Source organism: Clinocottus analis, unplaced genomic scaffold (genome assembly GCF_023055335.1).
Source record: "Clinocottus analis isolate CAN_PGR_092001 unplaced genomic scaffold, fCliAna1.0.p SCAF_49, whole genome shotgun sequence".
Lineage (NCBI taxonomy): Eukaryota > Metazoa > Chordata > Actinopteri > Perciformes > Cottidae > Clinocottus > Clinocottus analis.
The window spans coordinates 362,278-374,096 of NW_027176206.1; the positions used below are offsets into that span (position 1 = coordinate 362,278).

At 49.4% G+C, this 11,819-nt stretch overlaps 2 protein-coding genes across 2 annotated transcripts; one reads left to right on the forward strand and one right to left on the reverse strand.

Moving 5' to 3' along the window:
- The first annotated feature begins 2,812 nt into the window (after positions 1–2,812).
- On the forward strand, positions 2,813–11,482 carry zcchc4 (zinc finger, CCHC domain containing 4). Its single transcript, XM_068599636.1, has 13 exons — positions 2,813–3,031; positions 3,538–3,656; positions 3,768–3,850; positions 4,532–4,804; positions 5,245–5,325; positions 7,971–8,043; positions 8,110–8,254; positions 8,904–9,004; positions 9,311–9,432; positions 10,545–10,620; positions 10,695–10,746; positions 10,831–10,975; positions 11,065–11,482. The coding sequence occupies exons 1-13, from the start codon at positions 2,914–2,916 to the stop codon at positions 11,183–11,185; spliced, it is 1,509 nt and encodes a 502-aa protein (XP_068455737.1). The 5' UTR covers positions 2,813–2,913; the 3' UTR covers positions 11,186–11,482.
- si:dkey-219e21.4 (tripartite motif-containing protein 14) lies at positions 5,207–7,341 on the reverse strand. The gene is made up of 6 exons (XM_068599662.1): positions 7,138–7,341; positions 6,794–6,889; positions 6,412–6,642; positions 6,315–6,334; positions 6,107–6,249; positions 5,207–5,962 (listed from the first exon to the last, which is right to left on the reverse strand). Exons 1-6 carry the CDS (start codon positions 7,339–7,341, stop codon positions 5,370–5,372), a joined length of 1,287 nt encoding a protein of 428 aa, XP_068455763.1. The 3' UTR covers positions 5,207–5,369.
- Positions 11,483–11,819: the final 337 nt, after the last annotated feature.

Genomic DNA, 11,819 nt, shown 5'->3' on the forward strand with positions numbered 1-11,819 from the left:
TGTCCTTTGATGTGCAGCGCCTGCCAGGTGGCGTGGACGTGTGAATGGTCAGTGGGGCAGCAGGAGTGCTGAAGCCTGAGAAAGCTGGTGGATTCACTGATGACGCCTCTCACCCAGAGAGTTACGTGCATCTGGTGAGTGACCTGCTGGTTGTGTTACTGTTTTTACATCTTGTTAGTGTAATTTTTTTAATGCCGCAGTTTTGGATTGTTTTGTTATGATGTAACTAATGTAATGGGAAAATATAGTATTGCAATGTTAAACTTATTTAAATGTTCCTCAGAGATGGTCTGAACAAATGGGATTGGAGGAAAAGTGTTTTCCTTGTGTATGTATATGAGGGGAGTTCGTGAACTGATGGGGTCTTGAATCTCTCTAAAGGAGATTGTGACTTCTTTGATCTCAAGGACAAAGAGACAAGGGGTCGAAGATGGGCCAGGGCTTAGTGTTTCTCTGTTTCACGTGGTTTGAAGGTGTGAACCTCTTCATGTATAAAAGAGGGCATATCATGACACGCATATCAACTGAAGACGCTAGCTTAGTTGTTCCATTCCCTTACTTCATTCCTTTACTTTTACTTTGAAGGAATACATCCCACTCTTCCGGTGCACAGCGGGTGTCTTGTCGCGCGCCTCCAGCATCCCGCAGCATCCTCGCGCTGACAGCCACCGCGCTGCGGCGCGCGCACACGGGAAGTGTCGAGGAAAGAAAACGCCCATCGACGAGCCGCGCGCAGCTGCTGGAGGACCAGCTGCTGTCAACACACGTGACTGAAGCACGGGGCTTTGTTCATGTGGGGTGGATATCTAGTCCCTAGTCCTTAGTCTTTAGTCCTTAGTCCCTAGTCCTTAGTCCCTAGTCCTTATTCCTCAGTCCTTAGTCCCTAGTCCTTAGTCCCTAGTCCTTATTCCTCAGTCCTTATTCCTCAGTCCTTAGTCCCTAGTCCTTATTCCTCAGTCCTTATTCCTCAGTCCTTAGTCCCTAGTCCTTAGTCCCTAGTCCTTATTCCTCAGTCCTTAGTCCCTAGTCCTTATTCCTCAGTCCTTAGTCCCTAGTCCTTAGTCCCTAGTCCTTAGTCCTCAGTCCTTATTCCTCAGTCCTTAGTCCCTAGTCCTTAGTCCCTAGTCCTTATTCCTCAGTCCTTATTCCTCAGTCCTTATTCCTCAGTCCTTATTCCTCAGTCCTTAGTCCCTAGTCCTTAGTCCCTAGTCCTTATTCCTCAGTCCTTAGTCCCTCGTCCTTAGTCCTCAGTCCTTATTCCTCAGTCCTTAGTCCCTAGTCCTTAGTCCCTAGTCCTTATTCCTCAGTCCTTAGTCCCTAGTCCTTATTCCTCAGTCCTTAGTCCCTAGTCCTTATTCCTCAGTCCTTATTCCTCAGTCCTTAGTCCCTAGTCCTTAGTCCCTAGTCCTTATTCCTCAGTCCTTAGTCCTTATTCCTTATTCCTCAGTCCTTATTCCTCAGTCCTTAGTCCCTAGTCCTTATTCCTCAGTCCTTATTCCTCAGTCCTTAGTCCCTAGTCCTTAGTCCCTAGTCCTTATTCCTCAGTCCTTATTCCTCAGTCCTTAGTCCCTAGTCCTTATTCCTCAGTCCTTATTCCTCAGTCCTTAGTCCCTAGTCCTTATTCCTCAGTCCTTAGTCCCTAGTCCTTAGTCCCTAGTCCTTATTCCTCAGTCCTTAGTCCCTAGTCCTTATTCCTCAGTCCTTATTCCTCAGTCATTATTCATTATTCCTCAGTCCTTATTCCTCAGTCATTATTCCTTATTCCTCAGTCCTTAGTCCTTATTCCTCAGTCATCAGTCCTTACACCTTATTCCTCAGTCCTTAGTCCTTATTCCTCAGTCATTATTCCTAATTTCTCAGTCCTTAGTCCCTAGTCCTTATTCCTCAGTCCTTAGTCCCTAGTCCTTATTCCTCAGTCATTATTCCTCAGTCATTATTCATTATTCCTCAGTCCTTAGTCCTCAGTCCTTAGTCTTCAGTCCTCAGTCCTTATTCCTTACTCCTTATTCCTCAATCCTTAGTCCTAAGTCCTCAGTCCTTATTCCTTAGTCCTTATTCATTATTCCTCAGTCCTTAGTCCTCAGTCCTTAGTCCTTAGTCTTCAGTCCTCAGTCCTTATTCCTTACTCCTTATTCCTCAGTCCTTGGTCCTTAGTCCCTAGTCCCTAGTCCCGAGTGAGAATGATGTTCATCTCAACGCAGAAGCTGCTGAACGTCACATCGCTCTTCTGCTGTCAGAGTCCTTTTTTGTGGTGAAACATCATTAACTGGGTCAGGGATTGTGTTAATGCGTTCTATGATGATATGATCTGGGCACTAATAACAGTCCCTTGACCTCTCTCTCTCTCTCTCTCTCTCTCTCTCTCTCTCTCTCTCTCTCTCTCTCTCTCTCTCTATATATATATATATATATATAAAAAGTTTTAAAAAAAACAACAAAAACATGTTTACTGTTGTGTAATATTTACCTAGCTCCATTTTTGTAGTTATATATTTTGTAATATATAATATACATACATATATATATGTATATTAGTATATTATACATATATATATACATATATGTATATATACATACATATATATATATGTATATATATTGCAGTATATACATATATATATATATATATATATATATATATATATATATATATATATATATATATATATGTATATGTATATGTATATACTGCAGTTCTGCTTACAGCACGTAAAGAAGCGACGCGTTGTTGACACAGTCGCGTCATCACTACGTCAGCGCGTTCTGACCGCGACAACGTGGTCGTGACGTCACATCTCCGCGACTACTAGAACCGGCATGTTGTTTCGTCGGCCCGGCTGAGCTCGTGGTCGGACAGTGAAGTGAACAGCAGTTTTAACAGCAGTCGTGTTAACAGCAACAGTCCGGTCCAGCATGCAGCAGAGCGGCGCCAGCAGCCCGGCTCTGGAGGCCGAGGCCCCGCAGGACGGCAGCCCGGCTCTGGAGGCCGTGGCCCCGCAGGACGGCAGGCCGGCGCCGTGTTGTCCGCACGGTCAGTGGCTCGCGCTGTAAACACTGCGCGCGATGGCTGCACGTGCCCGCGCTCTGTTCTGTATGTGCACGCTTTCAACCGGATACGTGTTGTAAACACGTTGCCGTCTGGATATAACAGGAACCAGCTCGCGTTGCAGAGCGGAGACATGTGTCTTTATGCTGTAAACCCCTCCGTCTGCTGGGGATCTGAGCGCCTCCAGAAAGATGGAGGCTCACGGAGTAACTGTTGTGTTGTTTCAGGCAGAAAGATGGAGGCTCACGGAGTAACTGTTGTGTTGTTTCAGGCAGAAAGATGGAGGCTCACGGAGTAACTGTCGTGTTGTTTCAGGCAGAAAGATGGAGGCTCACAGAGTAACTGTTGTGTTGTTTCAGGCAGAAAGATGGAGGCTCACAGAGTAACTGTCGTGTTGTTAAAGGCAGAAAGATGGAGGCTCACAGAGTAACTGTGAGCCTCCATCTTTCTGCCTGAAACAACACGACAGAGTAACTGTCGTGTTGTTTCAGGTCCGGCTTTGCTTTTTGAGAAACTTGGTAAAGGCGGTACGGAAGCCCGCAGGTTCTATGCCTGTTCCGCCTGCAGAGACCGGAAGGACTGCAATTTCTTCCAATGGGAAGACGACAAGGTATGCTCACACACACACACACACACACACACACACACACACACACACACACACACACACACACACACACACACACACAGAGCTTCTAATCTGCAGTGCTGTGTGTTGAAGGTGTCTGCGGTCAGGCTTCTGGCCAGAGAAGCAGAGAACCGGTCCAAGAGGCCGCTGCTCACCCACAAGGAGAGCGTCAGCAGGTATGATGTGTCTTTAATAACCTGCATCGTTGTCTCTATTCATAACATTCTTTACTTTAACTTACCTTTTACTCTTGTTATTGTTATTATTGATTGCTACTCTTTAATTTTTTATTTTTTAATTGCATCACTAATTATTTACTGCATATTTACTGCACCTTACTTATTCACTCACTTATTACTTGTTTTTATCCAAATGTTATTTTATACTTTCTCTTGTATAGTTAAATGTTGCTGTTGTTGTTGTTGTTGTGTTGTGATGCACCTTCCGCCAGGACAAATTCCTCGTTTGTACTGACTCACGTGGCAATAAAACGTTTCTGATGCTGAACAGGACTCGTCTCCCCTGCTCATTCCTCCTCATCTCATATTTATTCACACTTTGCCACTTTACACTGTTGACCTTCACATGACACTTACACCCCACCTAAAGTGCTGCTGACCGTGCACGTTATCTTAACTTTAATGTTATGTCCTGCTGTAGATTTCATTGTATATATTAATGGCCCCTCCCTGTTATTGCTCTGCTTACTGATGAATGTTAAGTGTGAGCTCTTTCCTCCAGGACTCCTTCCTCCTCTGTGAAAGCTTACGTGGTAATAAAGAGCCTGTGTTTCCCTGCCGGCTGGTTGTAATGAGACACATGAAGTGAGCTCATTGTGGATGTGCTTCTGCCCTCAGGTGGAGGAAGTTCTCCTCCCTGCGGCCGGACCAGCAGAAGTTCTGTCGGGACTGTCAGACGCTGCTGCTGCCGTTGGAGCAGGAGGCGCACGCCTCCCACAGGACGGCGGGCGTGTCGGCGGCTCAGCTGGCGAGGCCCAGCGTGCTGCTGCGGCCGCTGGACAACAAGAAGAGCAACGCGCAGTACCTGTTCACCGACCGCAGCGCCAACTTCCTGCTGGACACGCTGGCTGCTCTGGGCTACAGGAAGGTGCTGTGTGTGGGCACGCCCAGGTGAGGGAGGGAAGCATGGAGCTTCATCTCAGCCAGTGCATTTAGTTTACAGCGCATCACGTTGAGGTGGACAGTGACTCTCTTCATTATGATGGGCCGGTTCACTCAAACCTTCTCTTGCTGCCTCCCACCTGGTGATGAGTTACTCTCATGTGTTAGAATATCTTGTGTTAGTGGTTACTGAGTCAGACGGCCACGAGAAGACTGTCCATGTGCCTTAATGCCAACACGACTACAACGACACCATTATTCTACACAAAGTAGAGTACAATGACAATATTAGTGTATCTTTCTCTGCAGAAATACATTTTATGTATATAAAAAACTCATACGTCCTGAGCAGCAAGTTAGAGAAAATGCACAGTAACAAAATAGTGAAATGAGTTTGAAATCCATCTTTTATTAATAAAGGTTGTTGTTGTTGTTGTTGTTTGTGCCAGACTCCAGGAGCTGATCAAGTTGAGGAACCTGGAGCAGAAACAGGAGCCCATGAAGAGTCTGCTGCTGGACATTGACTTCAGGTTGGTTCCTCGTGTTTCTTGATGTGCGGCGCTGCGTGGAGGCGTCACGGCGTGTTGCTGAGCTCCAGGTGATTCGGCCACACCTGGTTCTCCGGCGGTTTCAGGAAGCGCACGGCCGGGTACAGCGGCTCCGTGAACTGGTGATGCGCCCGGTCGAACGCCGACGCCACGGCGGGCGAGAACCTCTGCAGGACGGCCGCGGCGTCCGCGTCGTAGAACGCCAGCTGGCCCTTGTCGTAGCTCACCCACACGCCCACCCTACCTGGCGGCGTCTGCCCGGCGCCCTGGCACGCCACGCGCCGGTCGTTGTGCCAAGCGGAAAGATGGCCGCCGCGAAGCTCCACGCACCAGGAGTTCCTGTTGCGGCCCAGCTTGCTGGCCTTGTCCCGCCCCTTCCTCTCCAGGCTGCCGTAGGCCACGCCCACGGCCCAGGCGGCGCAGCAGCGGACGTCCACCTCCCAGTACCGCCGCCCGGCCGCGATGGCAGACGAGCCCAGAGCGCAGCACACCTTGTCAAACTGGAGCGGATGCCCCGCGGCCGGGCGGGCGGCGCCGCAGAAGGACACGCCCCGCCCCTCTGAGGTCACCGCCAGCTGGCTGCTGCACGTCTGCCTGTCGATCACCATGGGGGAGCAATCTGCAAGCACACAGAGAGACATGCTGACGACACGTTGACCTCTGACCCTGCAGCAGCGCTCTGTGGGTCTGAGCCGCTCTACAAAACCCTGCTGCTCTGCAGGAGTCTAGGGAGGGGGGGAGGGTGTGGTCGGTGGTCTCGTACCCAACAGGAGAGCCTTCCTCTGCAGCTGAGCCTTCAGCTGCTTGGAGATGGAGGATAATGTCTTCAGGAGCCTTTCAAACCTCTCCTCGTTGAGTCGGATGTCCCTCTCAGAGGCGTCCGGCTTCTTGGGGCTGAGAGAGATTAGATTAGATTAGATTAGGGAGAGGTCTGCAGCAGCAGGACTGTGTCTCTCGGTGCAGTGGTTTACCTCACGGTGTCAGACGGACCCTTCAGAGGAGACAAGAGACACAGGTTAAACTTGAGGACGACACTATAATGCGGCGCTGTGTGTGAGCGGGTCAGACCTTCCCCTCCTCCTCCTCGCTGCTGCTCAGAGCTCTCTGGACGCTGCTCATGCTCTTGGTGACCTGGTCCTGGTGCTGGCTCCAGTCCTTCAGCAGCTGGTCCAGTCTGCTCCGGGTCCGCCTCAGGTCCAGCTCCAGGGAGTCCTGCACGGCCCGCTCGTCCTGCTGCAGGACGCAGCGCATGCTCTCAAAGTGCTCTCGGACCTGCTGCTTCATGCGCTCTGTGCTCGTCTTCAGAGGGCAACACCAAGGGTAGAGGGTCAGACTGTGTGTGTGTGTGTGTGTGTGTGTGTGTGTGTGTGTGTGTGTGTGTGTGTGTGTGTGTGTGTGTGTGTGTGTGTGTGTGTGTGTGTGTGTGTGTGTCCTCTGCTGTGGCACTTACAGACAGATCGGCCCTGCGTTTCTTCAGAGACTGGATGTGAGCCTCCGTCCTGCTGCGCTCGGCCTGCAGCTCCTGCATCCTCCTGCTCAGCTGCTCCTGCAGAGACACGTTAGCAGGAGGTTCAGCTCACGGACACGCCCGTCTCTGTTGAACAGTGGTTTCACAATGCCCTCAGGCTCCTGCCATGGAAAACAGGAGGCGGTCTCGTTTGTCCTAAACCCAGTTTACTGTCATGGAAGACCAAGAAAAGCGTTTCCACCTCCCCGGCCGCCGTCGGGCCCTAAATGAAGACGTGACTTCAGTCGGTTGACTTCTCGACTCGTTTCTTTCGTCAGCGTGTTTACCTGAGACAGCTGAGCAGCGTGAGCGATCTTCCTCTGTAGTTTGGGCGAGCGAGGGAACGGCTGAACGGCGTCGCTGTTGGAGTCCAGCGGGCTGAAGCTCGGGGCGCCGTGGCGGCCTGCAGGGGGCGCCGCCAGCCCGCCGCCTGCCGACGGACCCTCACCAGCTGACTCCTGCTCGGCCATCTGAGGACTGAACACGGACATGAAGCCTGCAGCAGCTCTGACTGTCTGCAGAACCCGTCCTGCAGGTTCTGCAGGAGTCCGAGTGTTCAGGCTTCATAACCTGTGAAGCTCTCTGCTGATTACACTAAACCACCGACACGTCTCACAGCTTCCTGTATGCTAAGAACGCTCTGTTAGCTTAGCACACTGTGCACGCTCAGCTGTGAAGGAGCAGGTTGGTTCCAGTCAGCTGGTTCTGGTTCTGTGGACTTGTCTTCTGGTCTCATGCAGACCAGCAGGAGATTCACATGAAGCTGATTAAAGCACCACAATGTTCTTTTAGCATCACGATGTGTGAGCGTCTTACCTGAGGTGTCGTCCTGCGCGTCTCCTGAATCTCGTTAATGTGTGTGTGTGTGTGTGTGTGTGTGTGTGTGTGTGTGTGTGTGTGTGTGTGTGTGTGTGTGTGTGTGAGAGAGTGAGAGAGACACAAGCTGCAGCCTGCACACACGCTGCAGGATCCTGTGTTGCTAACTTCCACCAGATTTGTTCAAACTTGTTGTGTCGTCTTCAGCCGTGACGCAGGCAGCAGGAGTCATGTGACGGCGTCTGCATGTTGAAGCGTTCAGGCTGAATAACACCTGTTGTTGTTGTTGTTGTTGTTGTTCCAGGTACGCTCAGTTCTACAGCCAGGATGAGTTCTGCCACTACAACATGTTCAACCATCACTTCTTCGATGGAGAGGTAAGGGTTGAACTGTCTCACATGTTTGATGAGCGTTCCGTGTATTGAAGCGTGTTCTCCGCTCAGGCCGCCGCGCTGCAGGCCTTCCTCACGGAGAGCGAGGGCCAGAAGGCCGTGATGGTGGCCGACCCGCCGTTCGGGGGCCTGGTGAAGCCTCTGGCCAGCAGCTTCTCCCTGCTGTCTCAGGCCTGGAGGCAGCTGCAGAGTCCTGGTGAGCTTTCCTTCATCATATTAGACATGTACATGTATGTACATACATGTATGTACGTACATGTATGTACGTACATGTATGTACGTACATGTATGTACGTACATACATGTATGTACGTACATGTATGTACGTACATGTATGTACGTACATGTATGTACGTACATACATGTACGTACATGTATGTACGTACATGTATGTACGTACATACATGTACGTACATGTATGTACGTACATGTATGTACGTACGTACATGTATGTACGTACATGTATGTACGTACATACATGTATGTACGTACATGTATGTACGTACATACATGTATGTACGTACATGTATGTACGTACATGTATGTACATACATGTATGTACGTACGTACATACATGTATGTACGTACATGTATGTACATGTATGTACATGTATGTATTGCTGCTCGGTAGATTCAGCTGTGATCTTTGGCTTTAAGGCAGTTTAGAACAGAAGAGTGAAGACTAAACACGATGAGGGAACAATGTTTGAGTTATTGTTTGTTGTCAGTGGGTTCATCACACGTCATCATTTGATGCATCAGGGTATTGATGAGTGCAGCTTTGACCTCTGGTGACTGACTGAGTGGCCACAGCGATGAAGCTAACTTGTTGTTGTTGTTTGCAGACTGCAGTAACACGGACATGCCCATGATCTGGATCTTCCCGTACTTCTTTGAGCCTCGCATCCTGGAGTGTCTCCCCTCATGCAGCATGCTGGACTACCAGGTACTCGACCGCTGCACCACTGGTACGTGTTGATGAGGGAGGGGCGTCGGTGCAGCGTGGTGGTGTTGTTGTTCTGCTTTAGAGCTTCACTGCAGGAACGTGCACCATGACGGCAGCCTTCACTGTGACCGCCACACTGCGGGCATCGTCTCAGTGATCATTAATCAATATCACATCACAAGGTCATCTTCCACTTCAGGAAGGTCTCCAGTGAAGCTCCTCTTTGGTGTGAATGTTAAACAGTAACGGTCCTTTAAGTCCTCTGGACTGTAAACCATGTAGACTTCATGTCCTGCTTGCCTCCAGGTGGACTATGACAACCATCCTCTGTACAAACACGGGAAGACGGGCAGGAAGCAGTCCCCCGTCAGACTCTTCACCAACATCTGCCCCAGGGAGGTGGTGCTGCCCAAAGACCAGGGCTACAGGTACCCTCACCTGTGTCTTTGACTCAGTCCTTCATGTCTTTGACTCAGTCCTTTATGTCTTTGACTCAGTCCTTCATGTCTTTGACTCAGTCCTTCATGTCTTTGACTCAGTCCTTCATGTCTTTGACTCAGTCCTTCATGTCTTTGACTCAGTCCTTCATGTCTTTGACTCAGTCCTTCATGTCTTTGACTCATTTCTTCATGTCTTTGACTCATTTCTTCATGTCTTTGACTCATGTCTTCATGTCTTTAACTCATTTCTTCGTATCTTTGACTCAGTCCTTTGTATCTTTGACTCAGTCCTTCATGTCTTTGACTCAGTCCTTCATGTCTTTGACTCATTCCTTCATGTCTTTGACTCATTCCTTCATGTCTTTGACTCATTTCTTCGTATCTTTGACTCATTCCTTCATGTCTTTGACTCATTCCTTCATGTCTTTGACTCATTCCTTCATGTCTTTGACTCATTTCTTCGTATCTTTGACTCATTCCTTCATGTGTTTGACTAATTTCTTCATGTGTTTGACTCAGTCCTTCATGTCTTTGACTCATTCCTTCGTATCTTTGACTCATTCCTTTATGTCTTTGACTCATTCCTTCATGTCTTTGACTCATTTCTTCGTATCTTTGACTCATTCCTTCATGTGTTTGACTAATTTCTTCATGTGTTTGACTCAGTCCTTCATGTCTTTGACTCATTCCTTCGTATCTTTGACTCATTCCTTTATGTCTTTGACTCAGTCCTTCATGTCTTTGACTCATTCCTTCGTATCTTTGACTCATTCCTTCATGTCTTTGACTCAGTCCTTCATGTCTTTGACTCATTCCTTCATGTCTTTGACTCATTCCTTCATGTCTTTGACTCATTCCTTCATGTCTTTGACTCATTTCTTCGTATCTTTGACTCATTCCTTCATGTGTTTGACTAATTTCTTCATGTGTTTGACTCATTCCTTCATGTCTTTGACTCAGTCCTTCATGTCTTTGACTCATTCCTTCATGTCTTTGACTCATTTCTTCGTATCTTTGACTCATTTCTTCATGTCTTTGGCTCATCTCCGGTCAGAACCGTCTTCAGTCCCGTTAGTTGTCTCTTGTCGTCCTGCTCTCAGGTTCTGCTCGGCGTGTCAGAGGTTCGTGTCCTCGCTCAACAGACATTGTGCTAAATGCAACGTCTGTCCATCAAAGGTAGGAAACCACACCAGCGTCCGTCTGCTGTCTCCAGTGAAGACGCTTTACAGCTCGTGCTTCTCTGTCTGCAGGACGGCCGCGAGTGGAAGCACTGCTCTACATGCCAGAAATGCGTGAAGCCATGTACGTCCACGTCCGCCCGTCGGGTTCTGCTGGTCCAGTCGTCCGCTTCATCTTTTCTCTGCTAACGCTGCTCTCTGTCCTCAGCGTGGAGGCACTGCCAGGCCTGTGGCCGCTGCGCCCTGCCGGACCACCCGTGTGGAGCGGGTCCGGGACCGGAGGGCTGCTTCAACTGCGGCAGCGTGGAGCACAAGCGCCGGGCGTGTCCCCTCAAGGACTCGCACAGGACCAGGTGAGTGCACGAGGGCCTCTGCAACAGGAACGTTCAAAGTTAAGCGTCTCAACGTGTTCTCGTGTGTGTCTGTGTGTTTTACCCTCCAGCCATCGGTCCAGAGCCAAGAAAGGAGGCAAAGCGCTGCCGCGCCGTCCTCTGAAGCTCAGAGCCAAGAGGTCTGGAGCGGCTCGCAGGGCCAGGAAGCTTTCTGCTGCTGCCTCCGAGTGACCTGGAGAAGCCTCCGAGTGACCTGGAGAAGCCTCCGAGTGACCTGGAGAAGCCTCCGAGTGACCTGGAGAAGCCTCCGAGTGACCTGGAGAAGCCTCCGAGTGACCTGGAGATGCTTCACAAGTGACCTGGAGATGCTTCACAAGTGACCTGGAGATGCTTCACAAGTGACCTGGAGATGCTTCACAAGTGACCTGGAGATGCTTCACAAGTGACCTGGAGATGCTTCACAAGTCATTTCATGTAATGCTGTTCTGAACAAGTGTCCTTCCAAATTAAAGTTTTTTTTCATTGAAATCCAGCCTCTTTAATCCTTATAAACTAATCCAGTGACTCGTAAAGTAGATCTGATTCATGGACTCGGTGCCAGCAGGAAAGACGCGTCTCCAGCTGGAGGCAGACTTGGTTGAGGTGACATGAGCCGTGATGAAGAAGAAGCATCATTAACACGGTGACCAGTAAAAGCTTTCAGGGTTAAAGACATGAAACCAGAGGGATGGAGGCGATGATGAAGGATTTACTCATCAAACATGTAACTGAGTCACTGATGTGTTGACAGAAGGGAGTAAATTAATATTTTTAAAGACCGTTAACATCGGGGCTATAAAGTATTTAACCTGTTGCACGTCATGGT

Coding starts and splice junctions, on each gene's coding strand:
- si:dkey-219e21.4 (XM_068599662.1), bottom strand. CDS start 7,341: ATGTCCGTGTTCAGTCCTCAGATGGCCGAGCAGGAGTCAGCTGGTGAG. Junction 6,643..6,793: donor AACGCAGGGCCGATCTGTCT/GTAAGTGCCACA, acceptor TGCCCTCTGAAG/ACGAGCACAGAGCGCATGAA. Junction 6,335..6,411: donor GCGAGGAGGAGGAGGGGAAG/GTCTGACCCGCT, acceptor TCTCCTCTGAAG/GGTCCGTCTGACACCGTGAG.
- zcchc4 (XM_068599636.1), top strand. CDS start 2,914: ATGCAGCAGAGCGGCGCCAGCAGCCCGGCTCTGGAGGCCGAGGCCCCG. Junction 5,326..7,970: donor CTGCTGGACATTGACTTCAG/GTTGGTTCCTCG, acceptor TTGTTGTTCCAG/GTACGCTCAGTTCTACAGCC. Junction 10,976..11,064: donor AAGGACTCGCACAGGACCAG/GTGAGTGCACGA, acceptor TTTACCCTCCAG/CCATCGGTCCAGAGCCAAGA.